We start from the raw sequence: 20570 nt of genomic DNA on the forward strand, positions 1-20570 counted from the left end.
TCGTCAGCCGGGCGGCTCGGCCAGTTTTTCGCTCTCCGGGTAAAGCGAGCGAGCGCGCGCGCGCGCGGCTCCTGCCGTATCCGGACAATGAGCATTGCTCGGAGCATAGGTGTTGCGACACAGCTGTAACGATAATTTATAGGGATCGCCGGCGCAACGTGTGCATTTGCGAGCGACCTACTCCCTTTGTTCTGTTGTTCCGCGCTAGACAAAATCGAACGATGGCGCAACGATCGACTCGCTGTCGGCTAGCGATCCGATAAGGCGCACCCGCCGCTGGCGAACTCGAGAAAGAGGAGGGCTCGTCTCGCGGAAATCGGTCGGCCAGCCGAAAGATCGCGCGCGCAAAGGCGACGCGTCGTACGTGTCGCGTACGCGGAGCTGAAAAGCCTATCGGCGGCCGTGACCGCACTAGATCTGGCTCGCCGCGCGTTTTGCCGCTGCACCCACACTCTCTCTCTCTCTTTCTCCGGACTACGCCCATGCTGGTACGCGCGCGTATATCCATACGAGAGCACGAGCCGACGCCGCCTCCTGTACAACGCGACTAATATTGCCGCACGCGCTTTTTTCCGTTTCTCGTTTGCCGTCGCTTTGCAATACCTCACTTTTACACTTACTCACCTAGTCTGCAGCTACATATTTCCTCGACGTACCTGGACGCTCTTGCACCAGCCGCGCGCATTGTTTTCAATATTTCCATTAATTTATGACGCTTGTCGTTTGTCCGATCGCCTTATTTTTTACGACGTGCGATTATTTTAACGCCTCTCTTCGTAAACTTTCACTAAATGCCATTGCACCTGGCGGGAGAAGCGTCCGATTAGTCGTCTTGGTTTTGGCGCGCACGCGGGTCTCACGATTTTCCCACGTGGCCTGGGACCAAAATCGCTCGGCTCAAACGAAGCGACTGCCCGTAGGCCATGAAACGCCGGCACGAAGGTCGCATCACCTGCACGTTTTCCCGAAGGCATCGTGAGCGCGCACACAAAGATCATTCATTCTCTCCTCCGGTTGACCTTCCCTCCCTTGTTCGCTTGTATTATAGCCGTGGGCCTTTGGGCTTTATGACGATTTCAGGTGAAATTTGCCTCGGCGCTGCTACTCCCACGAGCGCTCAAGTTAGCTCTCCAACTCGGACGTGGGAAAACGTGAAGTGCAAGGTGTTACACTCGTTCTTCCGAACGGTGGTTTCTTGCCCCCGAAAACCTGACGTCTATCGCGCCGGACCTTGTTTGTTCGGATCATCAGCTCAATATCAGCTCAATCGGTGGATTTGAACCCATGGGAAATAGCCTCGCTTTACCTACTGCAGACTCTAGACGAGGTCGCGATCGGAGCTCGCTTATTGATAGCTCGTTATCGAACGTATTTTTTGACCGAAACCACAAACGGTTGTTAAAACAGCAACGGCATGTGCACTTGTAATATCAACGATCGACGCGTCATGCACGTATTGTTTGGCGTTGTTGTTATGACTCGAGTAACGCGAGTCGCAGCTGAGTCGTGCTCGGCATAAAAACCTAAACATAAATTGTCAAGTTGCGGTATTTTCTTTTCGATGACGAAGCGAAAGCGGAAGTTGATCGCGATGTCCAGCGAAGCTGACGCGATAAACGGGGCCAATTCCGGCAAGCCCGTGAGATTGTTCGCACCTGATTCGCCAGCAGGGCGACGAGGAAACTGGAAGTAAGAGGCAGAACACAAAATACCTGCGTGAAGGGCAGCGGTTCAGAAGTAGCTCCGCAAGCTCCGCATACACTTTGCTCTACGAGGGTCATGGCAAACTTTTGATGTGGCACGCAGTGTCTGGCACTGCACATATCCTCCGCCTCGCCACTCGCGATGTGGAGGTGAATGCGCAGCAGAATGTTTTCCTGCCGAATGAGAATGGCATTGACGACGAGCACGATGCAAGCGAGCGCTGCAGTCGGCAACTGAAAACCAGCTCGAGTGTGCAACTTACGAAGCATTCCGCGGCGTCATCCATAAATCCAAGCTGAAATCGCTGCTGGTCGAGGAAGCTCTCGGCGAGAGCGCGGCGCAAGGCGTCCGGCGGCAGGGCGCTCTCTTGCGAGAATTGCAGCTGCGAGAACAGGTCCTGAAACATCAAAACATTCCTTGCTTTTATTCGAACCGCTGATCTCTGGGGTCGCGCGTCCATTGTCGAGGCCCATTCGGGTCCAGCGATTAAATGTCCCTTACAAATGTCCGCGAACTCACAACAAGCTGCTTCCGCTTACAATGGGGTTGGCGCGCGGTCCTCGACAACCTATCCTCGCATGCGAACCACTTTTGTATGCGTACACATTTGATGCCCGACCCTCTGGCTACACTGCGATATGTGAAATACGTCCTACTCCACAGACTTTCTTACTCAGCAGTCTGTTTTTTTTTTTTTTTTTTTGTTTTTTTCGGTTATATCGATCAATCGGGCGGATCATCTAATTGGCATAAAAATCAAGAGAGAAAGAGAGCGTCAACTCCCGATAGGGACCCCGATAAGAGAAGACGCGAATCGATGATGGCTGGTATCGAGTGTACTGAATAGCCGCCAGAAAGTGTCATGTCATAATCCCTTGAACAACGGAGCCTCGCCATTGTGGCTGCCAATCGAGTAGTCGATACCCGCAAGAATGCACGCGTAAAACAGCTAGAAAAGCAAGCGGCAATCCATGACAGCGAGACTAACAAGATGCACGTCAGCCTTGTACGAAATTCTTCGATACTTGCGTAAAGGGAAGAAAATTACGAGCGCTGCTTGCGTACACAGTAAACACCGATATGGTATACGTAACGCATCTCTTCTGTACGTATGTTTCTGCCTTAACGTGGCATTATTATTATTTGTTCTTTCTTTAAGAGCTCAGACTTTTGTGTAACATACTGTTAACTCGAGCCCTGTGCATGTGAAAATTTTTAAATGACAAATTTTCATGTTTATTACCGCGATTCCGGTGGTTCGGATTCCACCTCGATCTGTAGGTCAAGTGAGGATGTACGTGGAAAGGTTTTTCCCATAGCCTTCCAAAAGTTGCGCAGGTGCTAAGTCTACGTGCTAATGACTATAGAGAACCAAGACTTAGTGTACCTCTGCAGCGTTTCGCGTGAAGTTCACAGTTCTTAAAGTAATAATAACCACAATAACAATTGCTCGATCACCGCGCGCACGCGTATCCATTAACTTGCTGAATATTGCATTTATCACCAGAATTGGCATCGATGAAAAGAATTAACGTCAAAAGGCGAGAGCGAGAGCAGCTCGTATATTTTGTATTTTCGTCGTAATAAATGTTCGTTTCAGGACTCTCGCGCGAGAGTTATGGGCATTTGTCTGGGTGCAGCATCAAATGCGATGCTCGCTCCACGAGTTTTGGCGCGAAAAGAGAAGCGCAAGCGAGAGAAGCAGAAAGAACGCTCGGGCACGTAGTCAGATCACGGGAGTGATCCGACAAGAGAAAGAAAGAGAGAGAACGAGAGAGATCTTGATCTCTTCGGCAAACTTGGACGTTCACGTTCTTGAAAACTCACGAAATTCTTTGTTTCTCTGCTACATACCTCATTTTATTTTATTCTGTTGGAAAATAATATATTCGATATTTCCGCCGATACTTTTTCTCGGCATTTTCGAGCGATCTGAGGCAACAAAAGCGCTATGTAAGCAAGTAAGGCTTACCATTCTTAAATTAATGTATTCTTTTATGAAACTCAATAATTATAGTCAATTGGAATTCTGACAGTCGAAATGAAAAAAAGTAAATGAAAAAACCGGTCTGTTTCGCGATAACCGATCAACTGTTAAGGAAGGAAAAAAAATGAATTTAATCGACGATCGCAAGTCGCACGCGAACGCAAAGTACTTGGAAAAAAAATGATTTAGTTCGGGTTGGGCAACAGTGTACACGGCGAGAGGAAGAGAAAAAAAATACACTGACGCAAGCTGACTTTCAGTCGACAGTAGCAACTGGAAAGAAAGCGATTATAAACGGCGAGGACAAGATGCAACTGCAGAGAGATCGGCACCTTATAGAATCGCGCGGCCACCAATTTATGCAGAAGAGCTTAGCAGAGGATGGTTTTGCAAGAAGCGCTCGCGTGCGTGTACGCGCGAGTGTCGCGGTATCGCTTTTCACGATGCCCTCGGAGTGGCATTTTCTAATCTCGCGCTGAAATCGACCATGGCTCGAAGCTTTTTCACAGTCGAGCTCGCAAGCGCCATCGCGATGCCCGCGTTGGATAATGCCAGCGACAAGTGCAATTGCTCCGATCCGCGTGCTTCTCGTTACGGCGCCCAGGAAGCGTTTGCTCGACCGATCCGAAGGTCTTCGGTGTAGCGGCTGTGCAATGAGAAAGGTGCCTGTCGCAACGCCACGGCGCTGCTCCGATTGCGCGGATCGGCTCCTGGCTCGAATGCTGCACAAAGGAGAACGAGCGTGCCGCCCACAATGCTGGCGCGCCGCAGCGCTCGGCCCGAATCGGTCAAGTTCCTAGCAACTGAAAACTCGGCTGCTCTCTCCTTCGCGACAAGACTTTGCGAAAAGTGTCGACGAGCACGTTACTTTCACAAATATCACGCGCGAGTCGAGTGCACGTGTACGCAACACGCCGTTGATCGATCATCGGCCGGGGTGCCGGTCCATTGTAGCATAAGTTGGCACGCTCAGAGCGGAGCTTATCCTTGCAGGCAAAGATCCATAGACGTCCACTTTGAGCGGATTAGCGGCACGAGCCAAAGGGCAATCGGCAAATCCCGGGAGAGTTGAACGATTGCCGTATCTTGGCTTGGGTTTGGCGCGATCCGCGCGCAGAGCCTCTCTCGGCGCATAAATTTGGCTTTGAACGTCGGTCGACGAATGCCGACTATGGAGCACGACGGCGCGCTCGCGCGGCTATCCGTCGATTATCCGATAAGCGACGACGCGACGTTCAAGTATGCAGCCTGGGATTGACGGAGCGAGCGTCGCGCGTTCGCGAGCTGATGTCACGTAGATCGCGAGAGAGGGAGACGATGCGCTTTCGGTCGGCGGATTCGAAAGGGAAAACGACCAGACGAAGACTGCGAAGAGAAGCGCTCGGCGCTTCTTTGCTTTCTCCGCGGGCCATCCGCTCTCCTCTCGAGCGCATTTTTCCGCAGTCGCGCGCAATCCACCGCCATCTCCATTTCGAACGCACGGCACTGGGTCCCGCCGAGAGCTCGGAAAGAGAAGCTGGGAAAGAGAGGAAGGGACGGGCGCGCAGGTGCGCGCGACAGCTAAGACGTCGTACTTGTTTGAGCGCGCGCAGGTAGTCGGCGGCGGCGGGCGACTCCGCCTCCCTCTCCATGCCGCTGTCGTTCTCGTCGTCGTGATGTGGCTGCTTCTGGTGGCGGTGCCGGCTGGGCTGGGCCGAGTGCAGCGGTGACGCGAGGCCAGCGGGCCCGGCCTCCTGGCGCACCTTCATCCACTTGAGCATGCTGCTGGCGAGGAGCGGCTCAGCGTCGTCTCATCTCCCCCGTCGATAAGCCATGTCGAGCGCGCGGCAGAGGCCCTTGACCTCGATCCGCCAGAGCTCACCCGGATAAACTCAGCTGCACTGCACGCTCACACACGCGCACCGCGCACTCCACGCGCGCGCGCGCGCGCGAGAAAAACCGCTGGGAAGGAGGCAGCGAGCTGCCGAGCGCCACTGCACTGGAAGTCACTGGACGAGTGGAAAAGCGGAGCGAACGCTAGCACGTCTGTCCCCCGTGGTTGTCGGCCTGCACTGTCAGTGTGTTGGTGTCCGTCTGTGTATACCTGTGCGCCAAAGAGAGAGAGAGAGAGAGAGAGAGAGAGAGAGAGAGAGAGAGAGAGAGAGAGAGAGAGGGAGCTACGCCAGGCAGCGGCAGCAACCAGAACAGCTCACCAAACAGCCACCCCCACTCCCTCTCTCTCGCTCTCTTCGGCTGCGAGAGCGCTAGCCAGGTAGGTATTGAGTCGAGTGGGCCCCTCCACCGTCCAGATAGTGCGCCGGGCCTTCTCTCCTCTTCTCTCTTTCTCTCTCTCTCTCCTCTCTCGTATCTGCCGTACCCGCGGATTTTCACTTCTCGCGAGTCAGGCTCCGCGAGTACGGCAGCAGCCCAGCCCGCGTCGATCGCCGAATTTTCGTCTCCAGCACGGCTATCCGGCTGCTGGCGAGCGCCGATCGAGTTGCGCAACTGCTCGCTAGCGCTGCTCTGTGTGCGCTCGATAAACACCAAGAGAGAGCCTTATCCGCGTCATAAAGATTGCCGTGTTTGGAAGTCGGTCGGGGCGGAAGCGCTGCCTACAGGTACTTTTAGTCAGGCGCGCAGGCCTCGCGGACAAAGACACATCCCAGCCACGCATCGTTATCTGTAGCGCGGCGCGTGCTGCACACTGCGCGATCCCATTACGGGCCGCTTGTTTGCTCTAGCGGTGCGCGTGCTGTGCTCCTCCATACCCGCGCGTTTTCAATAAGATCGAGCCTGCCTGGATGGCTGGGCAGCGTGCGTCGTCGGCTTGCCCCTCTGCCGAGGAGCCGAGCGTCGACTGGCATGCAAACGAGCGCTTGGCCCATTACAAAATAAGCCCGCGAAATATCCGCCTCGCCGTGCCTAGACGTACTGCTAGCGCGGTGAAAGTGAACGAGGTACGCTCGATCGGCTGCAGGACTGCAGAGCGCGTGGCAGGTGTATCGCGCGTTGGAAATCGGCCGTTAGCGCTCAGCCTCGAACCGAAAGCTCGAGTAACGGTACTGCTGCTTGGACCGGAGTCCACTTTTGATTCCGTCCCAGATGCGCTCAGTCGCGACCTAATTATATTCCGACAGCGCTGGTCCACGCACGAGCGCCGACCACTCGTGTATCGCTACGACGCTGCCTCGCAGTTGAGTAACCGTTGTGTAACTAATTTCGAGTCACGTACGATTACGAGGACGTTGGTGTCGGGAAAGCAAGCTGCCGAATCCGCTGGGCACCGAGGAAGGGCTGCGAACGAGCGAGGAGCTCGCATTCCATCGAGGGCGGGCGTGAGTCAAGAGCAGATCGCTGAGCGTTGATCTCGAGCAAACTATGTGCCTCGGGAATGCAGACAGCGCGCGCACGTCCGGATCGGTGAGTCAGAGTCGGAGCTGCTGGCTGGAGGAGCGCATCTCCCGCGCATTTTTCAGGGTGGGTTCGGGATTCCTCCTCTTAAATTATCGGGCTCGGACGTTGTCTCGATACGACATCGTTTGCCAGATAACCTTAAGCCGTCTCCGTGTAGCCTTCTGCAATCACGTCGACGTCTCATTTCCCGCACCACCACTGCAACACTACCTTGGCCTTAGCGCCTTCTAATCGTATTAATACCATCAGAAGCCCACAATTGTTTCTTCAATTACGAGCTTCCGCTCGTTTCTACGCAAAGCTCATTCGAAAACTCATTTAACGTGATGCTTGCGGAAAGGTTCTTGACATTTCCAAGGAGAATGTACGATAAATAAAAAAGATTTTTAGCTGACTTGGTCACGCTCTTCTCAATCGTCTTGTCCGTCAGGAAAATTGGGCACTTTTTCTTTTTTTCGTTTTTTTCGACATCACATAGAACCGCAGAAAGCTGCTCGCGTCCAGTTGCGAGAACTGCGAGACAAAAGCCCGCCAAGCGCATGGCTGAGAGATGCCAAGAAAGACGCCGCGAGAATATACGTACGTACAGCCAGTGAATACGTGCGCGCTTCATCTTATGCACCTACCTCGAGATATTCTAGTCGCATCGCTCGCGAACGGCACGTTTTCCGACTTGGAAAACGCATTTTTCTAGCGCGTACCGCTTCTAATTTTTCTCCTGGGACTCACTTCGGCCGGTGACTTAAGGCTTTGGGCGATACAAAACCTGTTTCTTTCTTTTCTTTTTCTTCTCCATTCGTGCCCCTCCCCCCTCCCTCCCAACCTCATATTCCAACGCCTACTTTTTTGTAATGATATACTTTCAGCCTAGTAAAGCCGCGTCACCTCAACTCTTTTACATTTAATACCATTATAGTGACATAGATTTTTCGAAAGACGTGTTACTACCAATGATTGCTATCTTGGCTTCTCGTTAATAGTTTTATTTTGAACACTCGATAGAAATACATTACATTTGATTTTTCGCTTGGCATTTCAAGTTATTTTCAATGCAGACTGAAAAAAAGTCAGGTTTTCCGGGAGGAAAGTCGTTATAATTGGAATGAAGCAAAGAGCTTCGTAAAAATTGCAAGTGTATGGTACGAGCACGTAGTACACCTGCTACAGAGTAGGGATATTTTTTTGTCCAGCGTTTCTTCTCTCCTAGTCCTGATCCTTTGAGAGGCAACAACAGGTAGGCAAGGTAAAGCCGTGTTGCGCGAGGGGGCCCTTGCCTACATTTACGGCAGAGCTTCCCAATTATTTGGGACGCTCGGCTTAGGACTCGCAGCGTGAGCCCTCTCGGACCCCTGTCGATCATCGCTTGTGTTCATCTCCCCAGAGAGAAGAAAAAAAAACCTCCGCACGGAGAGAAACAAGTGTGCCTTTCGAGGAACCAGGCAAGCCCGCGCCGCGCCGCTGTTTATGCGCCAGCTTTCCCGCGGCTTTTTCCTCTCGCCCTCTTCTCCAGTGTGCTTTTCACTTTTTGCCATTGGTTTAGGATTTGAACAATTTTAGGACAGCTGAACAGCGAACGCAGCGCCTGTTCTGACTATTTCTAAAGGGTAAGATTGTACTCTCGCATCGAGGAAATGGTCCCGTTCTTTGAAGCAACGCTCGATATACTTGTTGATGCATTACGTCGCTTACGTAATAACGTTGGTAGCTCGAGAGAAAAACAGAAAGAATAACGAAATACACATTTATCGTCGAGTATTCGAGGAGAAGCACTTTTCCGACTTGGAAAAGATGCGATGGGGCCGAGCGATTATTCCAACTTTCGTCTTTCTACGCTCTGCTTGTGTACCGCGCGCGGCTGCTGCGGCGTCGCTGTCCTGACGGCACATCCTATAGCTCTCAGTGGTTCTCCGCCGCGAGGCTGTCCACGAAAGCCCCGCGAGAGGGTCCGCGAACCCCGCGAGGTCCGCGGGGCAAAGGAAAAGGCTCGAGCGCATCTCGGTTGCCGCGACCGCGAGTACGCGCACGCAACGGACGCCAGAAGTCGCTATTGGCGTTGGCAGCTCGCGCCGGATAAAAGACGCTTCGGAAGCGCTGCGTCGCGGCCGATTTCCATTCGAGGCATCCCGGTGAAGGCGGGCGCTGCGTCCACTCGTAGCGCTGTCTCGTTCCTTCGTCGCTTGTCGTTATCGCGCTCGAGTGTCACTTCCGCTTCCGCTTCCTATCCGCGTGGAGGTGTCCGTGCTGGCCGCTACTCTTTGCTCGGCGACGACTGTGTCCCGGCCGGCTGTACCGAGCGCGCGCGACAACCATCTCGGGCTGCCTCGAGTAACAGTTAAGCTGGGAGAATCGGGCCGTTATCGAGAGCCGAGAACAGAGGCCGTTTTGTAGCTATTGTTCGTTATGTTCGTCGCCGGTTAGCGCACGCCAGCCGAATTGCGACGGAACCACTGGAACGGCATCGGCGCTGCTCTCGCCGACGCGCGCAAAACTGCCGCGAGTCAGATATCATTCTCGGCGTTGATGCAGCGCCGAAGGAGGAGCAGCGCTGCGGCAAGATTCCCATGGCGTTTGCGCGGCTGCCACTAATTAACCCCGTGTGAAAACACAGTCCCGGCCGACTGCCGAGGAAATCCAAAGGCAGGCGGCGCTCGCTATGCCTACTTTCAACGTTCCGCTTGCGAGGCTTTGCGGGGCTCGGAGTACACGTGTGAGAGCTCATTTCGTTCGCGCGCTTCCCGGCCGCGGTGTCCTTCCGACGAGCGTTAAATGACCAATCGGTTTTTCCTGCTCCCGCGCGAGCCTCGCACTTTCCCTCCTAGCGATCGCTCGTTACGTCATTGGCAGCGCGTTGGAACAGAACCAGTCGGTAAAACGACCGTAGAGAGCGTGATATCGCTGGAGAAAACTATCGACGACGAAGCGAACCCTCGGCACGACAACCGAGAGCGCGGCCGGCAAAAGGCGGCAAAAGGCGGCAAAAGGCGGCAAAAGGCGGCAAAAGGCAGCAAAAGGCGGCAAAAGGCAGCAAAAGGAGCAAGCCAAGATTGAGCGCACGCACGCGCGCACAAGCGCGAGTTGTCTTTCTCTCGCCATGCCGCGACGTATAATATAGCGTCTGTCTGTGCCCGGAGCCAATCGCCGATACAGCGCAGCAAGCCGCACGCGGGAACCTTCGCCTCGGCCAATCGCACACCGCCAGGAGAAAGGCAACTCTCGCGGTCCACGGACCCCGTTAGCCTGCCTGCTCGCGACTCCGCAACTCGAGTCGACTCGCGACTCGACTCCAGCGGCCCTTCTTACGCTTTATCGCCGAACCCCTTCGGCCCAGCTGTTCTACGTGGCCCAGCTTTCTCTCGGCTTTGCGATTGACCGTCGAATCACGCGTGCCCCTTCGATTTCAATCAGAGTCGTCTTCCGTACGAACGTGACGTATCCTCTAGCGAGGAAGGAGACTGCCAAGAGTGGACCGAGTGTACGACGGTTCAGCGAGGCCAACGAGAGAGCCACGACCCCAGCGTCGATTATTGTCTCGCGGGATGCTGTATACGGGATGCATCTCGCGTCGAATCAAACAGATTATTTTATTGATTGGTAACGACGTGCCGCGTATCGCGCGCTTCCCGCGATTCCCACGCGTGAGATTCGGCTCTCACGCGCAATCCGGTGAGCATCGCGTAATGATCACGGGGATTGTTTTTCTTATTCGTCGGACGTGCCGCGGCGAGGTTGCGAAAGCTCCGATTGCCGCACGAGCCGAAACGAAGATCGCCGTTGGAAGCAGGCCTTGCTTACGCAAGCCGGCGACAATGCCCGCAACGATCGACTCTACCCGCAAGCGTACGATTTCTAGACGCCGCGATTTGCTCACCTTCAGGGCGCAGAAGATGCAGGACTCGCGCATGCAAGCGTGCCCGGACAGCTCTCGGAAACTCCGCCGGAATATGTCGAGATGCCAAAGAACCTGTAACACAAGTGAAAACACATTATTGCAGCATTTTTTTATGCGTTAGAGCAATTATTAATGCGGCGCGCCGGCGCGTATTAATCGCTACAGGTAAGAGCGGTTGACGCGCCTAGAAGGTCACCTCTATCAATCGGTCACTGCGCGCCCGCGTTTCCACGTAATGTTTCTCAGCGTTTTTGTGGTAACCAGTACGAAGGGCATAGCGTCATCACGATCGATACATCGCCGAGTCAAGGTGTAACAGTCCGTGCGCGCGGACGCATAGGCGCGAGCCGAACGCACTCCTGACACTGGCAAACGCTGACGCTCATTGCAGATCATCGAAAAAGGGCCATTGCGCGCCCACAAGGTATCCCATCCTAAACTGTGTAACGTGGGACGCGTCGCTCTGCATTTTCTTCTCTTAATCCTGGCGTTGCGTTTGTTTTTTGCCGGCGTGTTCCGTATTCGGTTGGTACGCGCCTGCTATTCCGAAGGCTGCCGGCAACGGAAGCCGCGTCCGGCTGCGACAGAGGAGAGCGCGAGCGAGCGCCAACGGCGGGAATAGAAAAAAACGAGAAGTGAATTAGCGAGGTGTCGGAGCAAATCGTCGATTGGCATAGTCGAGAGCGCAAGAGCGGCACGGGGGGGGGGGGGGAGTAACGAGCTCATTGGAATGCGTCCGAGTAACGCACGTGCGTTTTCATCGAGTCGCGTGGAGCTGCAGGTGCACGGCTGCTCTCAGCCCAGCCTCGCTCGAGAGCTCGTAACGAGTCTCGCTGGTGCCGGGTTGGGCACTCGAGTCGATACGCAAGCGTACGCGCATGCCGCGTGCGCGCTTAATTGAGAAATGGCTGGCGGGAAGTAGGCCGGGTTCGATTTCCGCTGCTGCCTGCAGCCGCGGTATCGATCAAGAAAGCTCGCAAGGAACGCGCGATGTACGCGTTGCGCAAGCCCCCACGACGCCGTTCTGGCCATTTCAACACGAACGACAAGTCGGCGGCGACATTGCAATTAGCGCTTGGCAAACATCGCGCGATAATAGAGTGCGCGCATTGTCAAGCGAAATATGTCGCGGAATATACATCCTGTGCGTTATACTCTGCAGCCGGACGAGACTAAGTAAATCGCAGTTTCCGCATAGTTTCGCATTTCGTAATCCTCTCATTCGATCATCGGAAACGGCTGGTCTAACGAACGAACGGATACAATGTCGGCTTGGAGATTTTCGGGAGATTTTCGGAAACAGTCGAGAAAAGTGCGAAGAGGTCCGTACGGCAATAATGGGAGGCCCTAAATTGCTCAACAAGCTCAGAGCGATCGCCGAAAGAAACGCGGGGAGCCTCTACCGGCACCGAGTGCGCGCGTCATAACACGGAGGGGTCGTGATTTGGGCGTCAGCACGCCGGCCGCCTGAATAGCGCGGACGCGCGAAGAAGGGGCCGAGAGCAGGGGCAGTCAGGTGGACTCGTGGGAGCGAGCAGGTGCAACAGGCTCGTATGGACAAGCAGGCAAGCTGCCGCCGTACGGTCCCTTCCTCCCCGTGCGCGCGCGTTCGGCCGATATAATACTTCGATAAGAGCAACCTGTGCCGTGGGCGCACGATGCACTCGCGCACTGACGAGTGGGCCGCTGCCTACGCCTGTACACGCGCGCACGCATCTGCCCATGGCCCGCAGTTGACTAATACTTGTCGCGCTTCGCCGCGCTTTCATTGTCCGCCCCTCTACTCCGTCGCGATCTGCCGGCCGCATTTTCCTTTCGGTGCTTCCTTGCCGCAGCAGTTTTTCAGGCGTACAACGCAAGCCGTTCGAGCGCTGCATCGCTCGATTACAGTCGCAGTTGCGTAATAAAGTCGCTCTCGACTGTCTCGCGCCGAGCTGTCGACGTCGGAACTATCCTCGAATCGAACACAATCGAAAATTGACCGAGTAGCCCGGCCAGCCTCGCCGCGTCGCTCGGCGGCCGTGCAATTTGCCACGGGCAAAAAGTCGACGCCGCTAGCGAGCGCCGATCCGTGAAAGATCAAAGCCGAGCTCTAATGAAGAGGAAGATTGCTGAACAAACAGGCGGAGCCGAGTGCAGTGAAAAAACGCAGCAACGACAGAAGCGGCGATAATTTGAACGCGCGAGAGTGCGAAGGCTGCGAGGCTGCAGCCCTTGAAGAGCAGACTCGGCGCTGCAGGAAACAAGGGAAAAAAGAAAATGACGACATTGTGGTTGTCCGTCGTCACGCAGCCGTAACTGGGTATCCGGGGCGCGTCTCGCCAATTCAAATTGCAGAAGCGCGAGAGTTCGGCACTCGGGGCACGCAAGCGATCGCGCCTGCAGAGGACCATTGGCGCGCGAAAAGCAGAGGAGAAAGCCGCGCGTCCGCCGGCCGACACGAGGCGCAGCAGACGGCTTCGCGCGCGGCAAATCGGCAGCGCTGCGTTGACGGGTGAGCCGAACGAGTGGCAAGCGCGCTACGCTCGCGATTGTAGTACAACAGCTCTGTGAGATCGCTCATTCAAATGCTAATTCCCATCTGATCAAAGCTTGCGCTGCACGCGTGTAGGCTTGCCGGCGAGGCGGATCGCACGACAAATACTACTGTTAGTTCAATTAAGAGGCTGCCGCGCCGGAGTGCAGCTAGTGGCGCTGATGATATTGACTTCTGTCTCGAATAGAATGAAGTAACGGCAAGCCTGCGAAGTAGCTAGGAACAAACTGCTGCACGGTGTACGAGGCAGAATTTGTATTCTAATGAGAGGCCGGTCTGACTGGGCCGGTCTGACTTGTGAGTGGTGTCGAGGCGGCTGCAGACTCATTGGCACGTGTGCGCATGTGGCTTCCCAACGATATGGCTGACGCGAAGCTTTGCTGCACGCGCACACGCACACGCGTGCTCGCAGCCAGCCGGATAGCGTTACCATCTACCATCGGCAGCGGGGGCTTCTCTCTCTCTCTCTCTCTCTCTCTCTCTCTCTCTCTCTCTCTCAATTGGTTGGCATGCAGTCGCGATCAAAGCGTTATGCACCTTACGTTGTGCGTCGGGAAGCGCTGTTCTTCTCGAGATATCCTCTCCGCTTCTCGGCGCGAACTTCAAGCTCGCAACCTTCGACTCGCGCGCGCGCGCGATGCAGCCGGCGACGCGAACGAGGCTAGCTTCCGCAATATCCGCACGTGGCTGCGCAATTCCTTCTCTAAATAACGAATCGACGCGATCGACGCTCGCGTTACGACCGCGGCAATGTTGCACGCTCGATTGTTAGTCCACGCGCCCAATGGGTTGACGAGCGGCGCGTACTTCAGTTTGCACAATTGAAACTGATTCACCGGCTGTTTTCACCGGCTCCCACGATAAGACGCCAAGGCCGCTTGCCCGGGTAATAAATTATATGCAAGACGGGCGAGCGCCCGCCGCAATTAGAGGATGGCATTTCGAGTGGAGTTCGTACTTCATTCGTACTTTGTAACGCGCGTCGCGAGCAGCTGCGACAACCAATGTGCGCGAGCGCGGAAATCGCGAATCGGTGGACATCGTGAAAAACACCTCGAGTGGGCTTCGGTGCCGCGCCCATCGACGCTACAAACTCACTCTCGGCAGGCGCGAGCCGGCCGCTTAATTATCTTATCGTTGCCTCTGGCATCCCTGCCCGCCGGCACTTAGCTCGACTTTACTCGCGTGATCGATCGACCGATCTTTCGCGAGCGCATCGGCTCGTAGAATTGAAAGTAACTCGACGAGTTCCGTCAGCGTGGTCGTGCTCGTCGCGAGCAACGAAGGAAGTTGCGGAAAAAAGTAGCACGTTATGCGCATTGCCGGTTTCACGCGCGCTGCATAGCACAGTGGAATGCGGCTATTATAAAATGCCAAAGTATAACGTAGCTTTAGACGGAAAGAGCTTTCTCTCGGTGGGGCTTATCGTGGCTGAACTGTTTCACGCCCAAATGTCCCGAAATGTGAAAAGCTACGGTCTTCGTCGGAGACTACTCGACTGTGCATTCGTTGCTCATTAAGGAAGTCGTGGGAGCGGGACTTTGCAGTGCTCGCACACGCTGCTCCTCTGATTCGAGTAGACAGAGAGTAGTGTTGCGGTTGTGCGAAGATAGCGCAGAGGCTGTTGGCGAAAATGGCGTTGATTCGGTTGGAAAGGGGGGAAACCAATTTAGCGCAGCTAATGGGTGTTCAGCGACGATGGGAGTTTGCGGTGCCTACTTTCGAAAGAGCCGAGAGAGAGAGAGTGGAGCGGTAGCCGAGAAGAATAGGAGCCACGCGCGAGCTAACTGTACAAGCTCGAGTGGAGCGAGTGGAGTAAGCGAGGAAACGGCGGTCCAGCGGTTCGAGAGAAACGACGCAGTCTGGAAAATAGGAGCATGTATCGAACCTTGGCGATCTGGAAGAGGGCCTGTCTCCTGGGCTTGTCGTGCTTCATGTCTCGGCCGTGCGAAGAAAATGCGCTGGGCGGTACGAGGCGAGATCCAGTCGCGCACTGCGCAGCTATTGCAACGGCGCCGGTAGCGGCTGCTGGGGCTGAGAACGGCGATGCACTCCCGCGCTCACGCGCATTTTCGCGGCTTCGCTAATTCGTCTGGGCACCGTGTCAAGCGGATAATCCCCGCTGAGCTGGCCGATCTCGGAACTGGGCCACTGCTATCGCTCGCGAATCACTCACTGACGATCTCGTCGCTTACGTCCGTTATTGCTAGCACGTTGTCACTGGTTTCGATCACTCGTTATCGCCGGCTCTAGAGACTGCGCGAGGCAGAGACAGGAAGGAAGGGAGAACGCGCGACGAGCGGCTACTTTCTGAGACGGGCGTCGATGCAACAATGCCGCGGCTATAGGGCTTGGGCTACAGGCGCCGCGAGCCGAGAGAGAGAGAGAGAGTGTGTGCGCGCTCGCGATCGCAGCGACGCCAAACGCTCGAGCGGACAGGTGTGCAAGCTCCTCGCGCGCTTTCTCGCCGCCACTCGCTCGCTGGCTTCTTTTTATCTCCGCGCACTCTCGACTGCTTGGAGGGCCCCAGCGGCACTCGGATCTGGCGTTGATGCGTCCGCGCCCAAAGCCAAACCACACGCAGCAGCAGCAGCGGCGTACGCTTCGCGCGCGCGCGTGTGTGCGTGTGCGGTCAACTCCCAGAGTCTCGTGGCTTGTTTCGAGCAAGGACCGTTCTGGCCAGATGTCACGAGCTACGATGTATGGCCATTGTTTCCGCTAATAATCGACCGCCGCCGAATGTTCGTGAAAAATCCAGCGAAAATCTGGCGCGCCGAGCCAAAGCTATAATGGCGGGCCGACGCGGAGAGCAACTTTCAAAGGGTCCGATCGGATACAGCCGTGCAACTATCGTACGTACGTGCTAGCCGAGCGCTGGGCGTTTATACCACCAACGAAGAACGCACCGCGACTAATGAACCTTCATCAAATCCGATGATTTCACAAGTTACGATTAGCCGCAGCCTCTTACAATTTCGCTTTGTTCCGTCCTGATGCGTTCGTTCTCGTACCTCGTAATCGACTAATAATTGTGACGAATCGTCGATCTAATCATGTCACAGTAGAGCACGCTCGATGAGTATTCAAAAGGACGCGTGTCCAAGGGACGGCTTTCTTGGGCGCGCGCGCGCGCGCGCGACATTCAAATCGCACAAAGGTTGGCAATAATCGTGGTCGCGGCGAGCGCATCGAGCATCGCGATGTGCGCCAGTGTTGTTGTTTACATGAAAGCTGGCCGCCGCGAATGGCAGTAAGCGAGGGAGAGAGAGGAGGAAAAAGAGCAGCCAACCGGTCGACGCGGCGACACACGGCGCGTCACGAAAATAAACCGGCCGAACGGCTTTGGCCACGCTACACCAAGTGCAGCTACTATAGGCAAAACCACTTCTAACCCGCGTCGTGCTGGTTGTGTTTGTAAAAAGCACCATCACAGCGAAAGCCCAGCACAGACTGTGGAGTAGTATAGTATACTACGCGTAGTACTACAGCACACACGCGGCCCTGAGCAGAGCAGCGCAGAGAGGGAGAGCGACGACGGCCATCTTTACTACGAGCGCGCGAGAGTAAAATCGGCCGCGTGCATACACGCGTACCAAGCCGCGGAGTTGCCGAGAGGCGGGATGCGCGGGGAAAGGACCGCGGCGTGGGTGAGCAGTTCTCGAGCTTCGGGTCACTCGCTACGTACAGCTCTCTCCCTCTCCGACGTCAACGCGACAGTTGATTCGTGCTCCCGGAGAACGTTGCCACCACCGAGTGAACTCTCGGCCAGATCGAACCGGTAGAAAGCACAGCTCTGCTCTCCTGTCCTTCGCTCTTGCTTTCTAGCATTTGACGCACATGCTACGTCACTGCTTTTGCAACAACAACGGCAACTTTGCAGTACGTTTGTACTTTTGAAAACGAAATACAACGCAATCGGCACTGTTTGTTGTATCCGGGCCAGCGACGGAATAAAGAAACCAAGCCGTTCTCTCGAAAGCGTCGTTAATAATTCACAAACGTCGCGAAACACGAATCGTTACTTATAGATGACTTCTCAACCGCATCATTTGTTAGCCAGTCATCAATTCCTTGTACGTAACGACTGCGACCTCCGACCCTTTCGTGCGGCTCTTATGTAAAAATATAATTATCATTGTAGAGCGGACAAAAAGACGCGAATACGAGAAACTAGAAAGCCTGAGGCAATAATAAGAAAGAACCCAGGGCTTAATGACTCGGGTCAAAGAAAAAGGAAGAAAAAATGACGCGTTATCCTACAGGCAGGATAACGAATCAGCTAGATGGGCTCCGATGAGTGACGGCCAAATTTACAAAATGACCTCCACGGACGCGACGTAAAAGATGAGTGTTTTAAGGAAGTAGGAGGTACGTTGGAGTGTTGAAAAACAGAGCAGGACGGAAATGCAATGCAAAATTAACGCTCGAAGCGGAAACACAAAAACTATTGAACAAGTTGGCACCGTTTCGTAGAATGTAGAGATGTTCATATGAAAAAGAAGACAAACTAACAACTACGGTATTCTGTCCGAGGTCGAATAACGCCTATAATCGAAATCGCTCACGCAGAAGAATTGACGCGTACGAAATAATTATCGGAGTAAGGTGTAGCGAGGAAGAACAAGGAGATTGACGGACGCCAGAGAAAAACAATGGGAAAAAGGCGAAAGGCCGCATCTCGTGGAAGAAAGAAAGAAAGACGACGCTACAGCACAAGTGTATGTAAATATAAGGAAAGGACGCGTGGTGGTAAGGAAAGCAGAGCAAAGGCGAGCAGCAAGGAAGAGGAAAGGAGGGGAAGTACGGGCAGAAAGGCACAATGGACGCGAAAGGGGGCGGGAGAAAGACGCGAAGACGGAAAGAAGTGGGAAAAGAGTCGAGCGCAGTCGGGAGAACGGAGCGTACAAGGGCCCTTCGGCCAAAAGACCAAATGGCAAGCGGCTCAAGGCTAAACGCAGCAAGCGGTGCGGAAGGCACCGTCGAAGAAGCTCATTGGATATTCTAGATTAGGCCATTTTCTTTCGAATCTACCGATATTATCTATCGGTATTATTAGCGAGCAACTGACCGAGCTCTGCGTACGCCAGTTGAATTTCAAGTCAACTTCGGCTAGCGAGCCGTTTGTCATGGGAAAACAGCCAGAATAGAACAATCGTCTTTTTCACGTTCCCATGAAAAAACGCTTTGATATATAACCACTATCCGAAAGAAAAGCAGCGCACTCTCCGTCGTTGGCTCCCTCGTTTCACTTTAATTACGCGTTATACTTTTTCGAGCAATTTGCCAGTTGACAGACTAGTACTTTTCCCCCACTTCCCTCACTCGAATACCTAATAATAATGTCGACTTGAATCTGGAAATATTGAAAATTATCAAAAGTACCTAGGTCCTACAGGCACCACAGCCAGTGGCGCGTTCCAAACGAATATTCGATAAGCGAAAGAAGTAGCGTTGCCACAGACCTACGTGATTGCAGACGCGCTGATTTTTCATAGCCTCTCGCTTGGAAGAAAAGTCGCACAGTCTGTAATTAAGCGCGCAGGAGGCTCTAACGAAAAAGTAGAAATTCCTCGGCAGGCTGCAAATTAGAGCCGAGCGCAGGAGAGGCTGGAGAACATGTTCGACGCAAGCTTTAACAAAAAAAAAAGAAAAAAAATAAATAAAAGAGGAGCATCCCTATCGGCGCTCTCGCGAGCACGACCGCTATGGCTCTCATCCTCGCGCGCGGCTTTCCACGGCCAATTCGCCTCCGCTCGGCTCTCTCTCTCTCTCTCTCTCTCTTTCCCTCTCCCTCGCTGCATTCGCGCTAGCTGTCACTGCTGCACATGTATATGCCCGTAGGTTCTGCGCAGCCAGCAGCCTCTATTTTGCCATTTCCCTCACTGCGCCGTTGCCCCTTTCCAATTTTAAGACTGCTTTCTCAAACAAACAAACGAGCCCAAATCTCTCGCTATGAAAGAGTCGCCTGTTGAGTATCCTTGCGAACAAAAGACCTCATTGTATTGATCCTTGATATCCAACGCTTTGTCATTTCGGAATAAGGGAGCGGTTATTGTTAGATTTGAAAGTTGCGCAACCGAACATCGAAAAAGTCTGGAATCAGTTCTGAAACTCAGCCGGAACAAAAGAAATAATAATCATAGCGCGAGTGATCCGTTTGAATAAGAGAGGCGAAAAATGTAAATACGCGCAGGAGATGTGACGGAGACGCTCGTAAGGATGGGACGTGAGAAGAGACAGTAATGAAGTGCAAATGGAGTTGCGTGCTGCGGCGCGTGCAGCTCGCAAGGATTAGCGCGCGCTAAATGGCGAGTCGGGCGCATCGCCATTGTTTTTTGGCAACGGCAGATCGATGGAATCGGTAGCGTGCCGCCTCCTCGCTGCTCGGTGAGCGCGCGGGGGCGCTGAGGCGCTGGGCAAGCTAAACGCTCCGTTCGCTCGTGCGCCGAACAAAGGAACAAAGGGCTCCGTCTTGCGCGCGAGAAATCCGCGCCGCGCTGTCCTGTCAAGCTGACGTGTACGCCGATGTTTTTCTTGCTCGTTTTTTGCCCGGTGCGCGACGCGAGCCACACACTAACGAGCTCACTTTCGTGGCGTTCCTAGCGTCGTTTACTATTTTGCTCGTTGCGTTGTACTCGTATATGTACCTCGTACGAGAGGACTGCACTCTAGAGCTCCATTTTTTCCTTCTCGCCGGTCTGGCCTCTCGTAAACTTCATTTTAGACATGCAAATTTGCTTAAGCTCGGATAGCAAGGATTACCAGGGATCACATCCGCGTGAGAAAGAGAAATTGGAAGGAGCGAACATGTCGGTCCCACATGGTCATCGCCCATGTCGATGCGCGTATAGCTAGACGAGTGTGCGTCAGTTGTAAGAAAGAGTCGCGTATTAAAATAAAAAATACAGCGACTAGCCGAGCCATAAGAACGCGCGACTTGCGCACAATGGACCGATCGGCGCGAAATTGATGGCCGACACGGGCTGACAGGTAGCCGACCTGAATACATCCGAGCACTCGCATGGCGCAGCTCGCACAGATCAACAGACTCTAGCAGACTC

General features: G+C 54.2%; 1 protein-coding gene across 2 annotated transcripts in view; it reads right to left on the bottom strand.

Moving 5' to 3' along the window:
* LOC131669592 (uncharacterized) overlaps nucleotides 1-20570 on the bottom strand; it is a 74149-nt gene that overhangs the window by 6769 nt on the left and 46810 nt on the right. Inside the window, exons 2-5 of one of the 2 annotated variants that reach the window (XM_058944580.1) lie at nucleotides 10953-11045; nucleotides 5266-5774; nucleotides 1967-2101; nucleotides 1713-1877 (exon numbers count right to left, since the gene is read on the bottom strand). In XM_058944580.1, coding sequence (XP_058800563.1) covers nucleotides 1713-1877; nucleotides 1967-2101; nucleotides 5266-5451 — 486 coding nt within the window. In that variant the 5' untranslated portion in view covers nucleotides 5452-5774; nucleotides 10953-11045. The remainder of the gene's footprint in view (nucleotides 1-1712; nucleotides 1878-1966; nucleotides 2102-5265; nucleotides 5775-10952; nucleotides 11046-20570) is intronic. The other variant, XM_058944578.1, reaches the window with a different exon arrangement.

This window comes from Phymastichus coffea, unplaced genomic scaffold (assembly GCF_024137745.1).
Source record: "Phymastichus coffea isolate CEN01 unplaced genomic scaffold, Cenicafe_Pcof_1.1 PCOF00095, whole genome shotgun sequence".
NCBI classification, from domain to species: Eukaryota; Metazoa; Arthropoda; class Insecta; order Hymenoptera; family Eulophidae; genus Phymastichus; species Phymastichus coffea.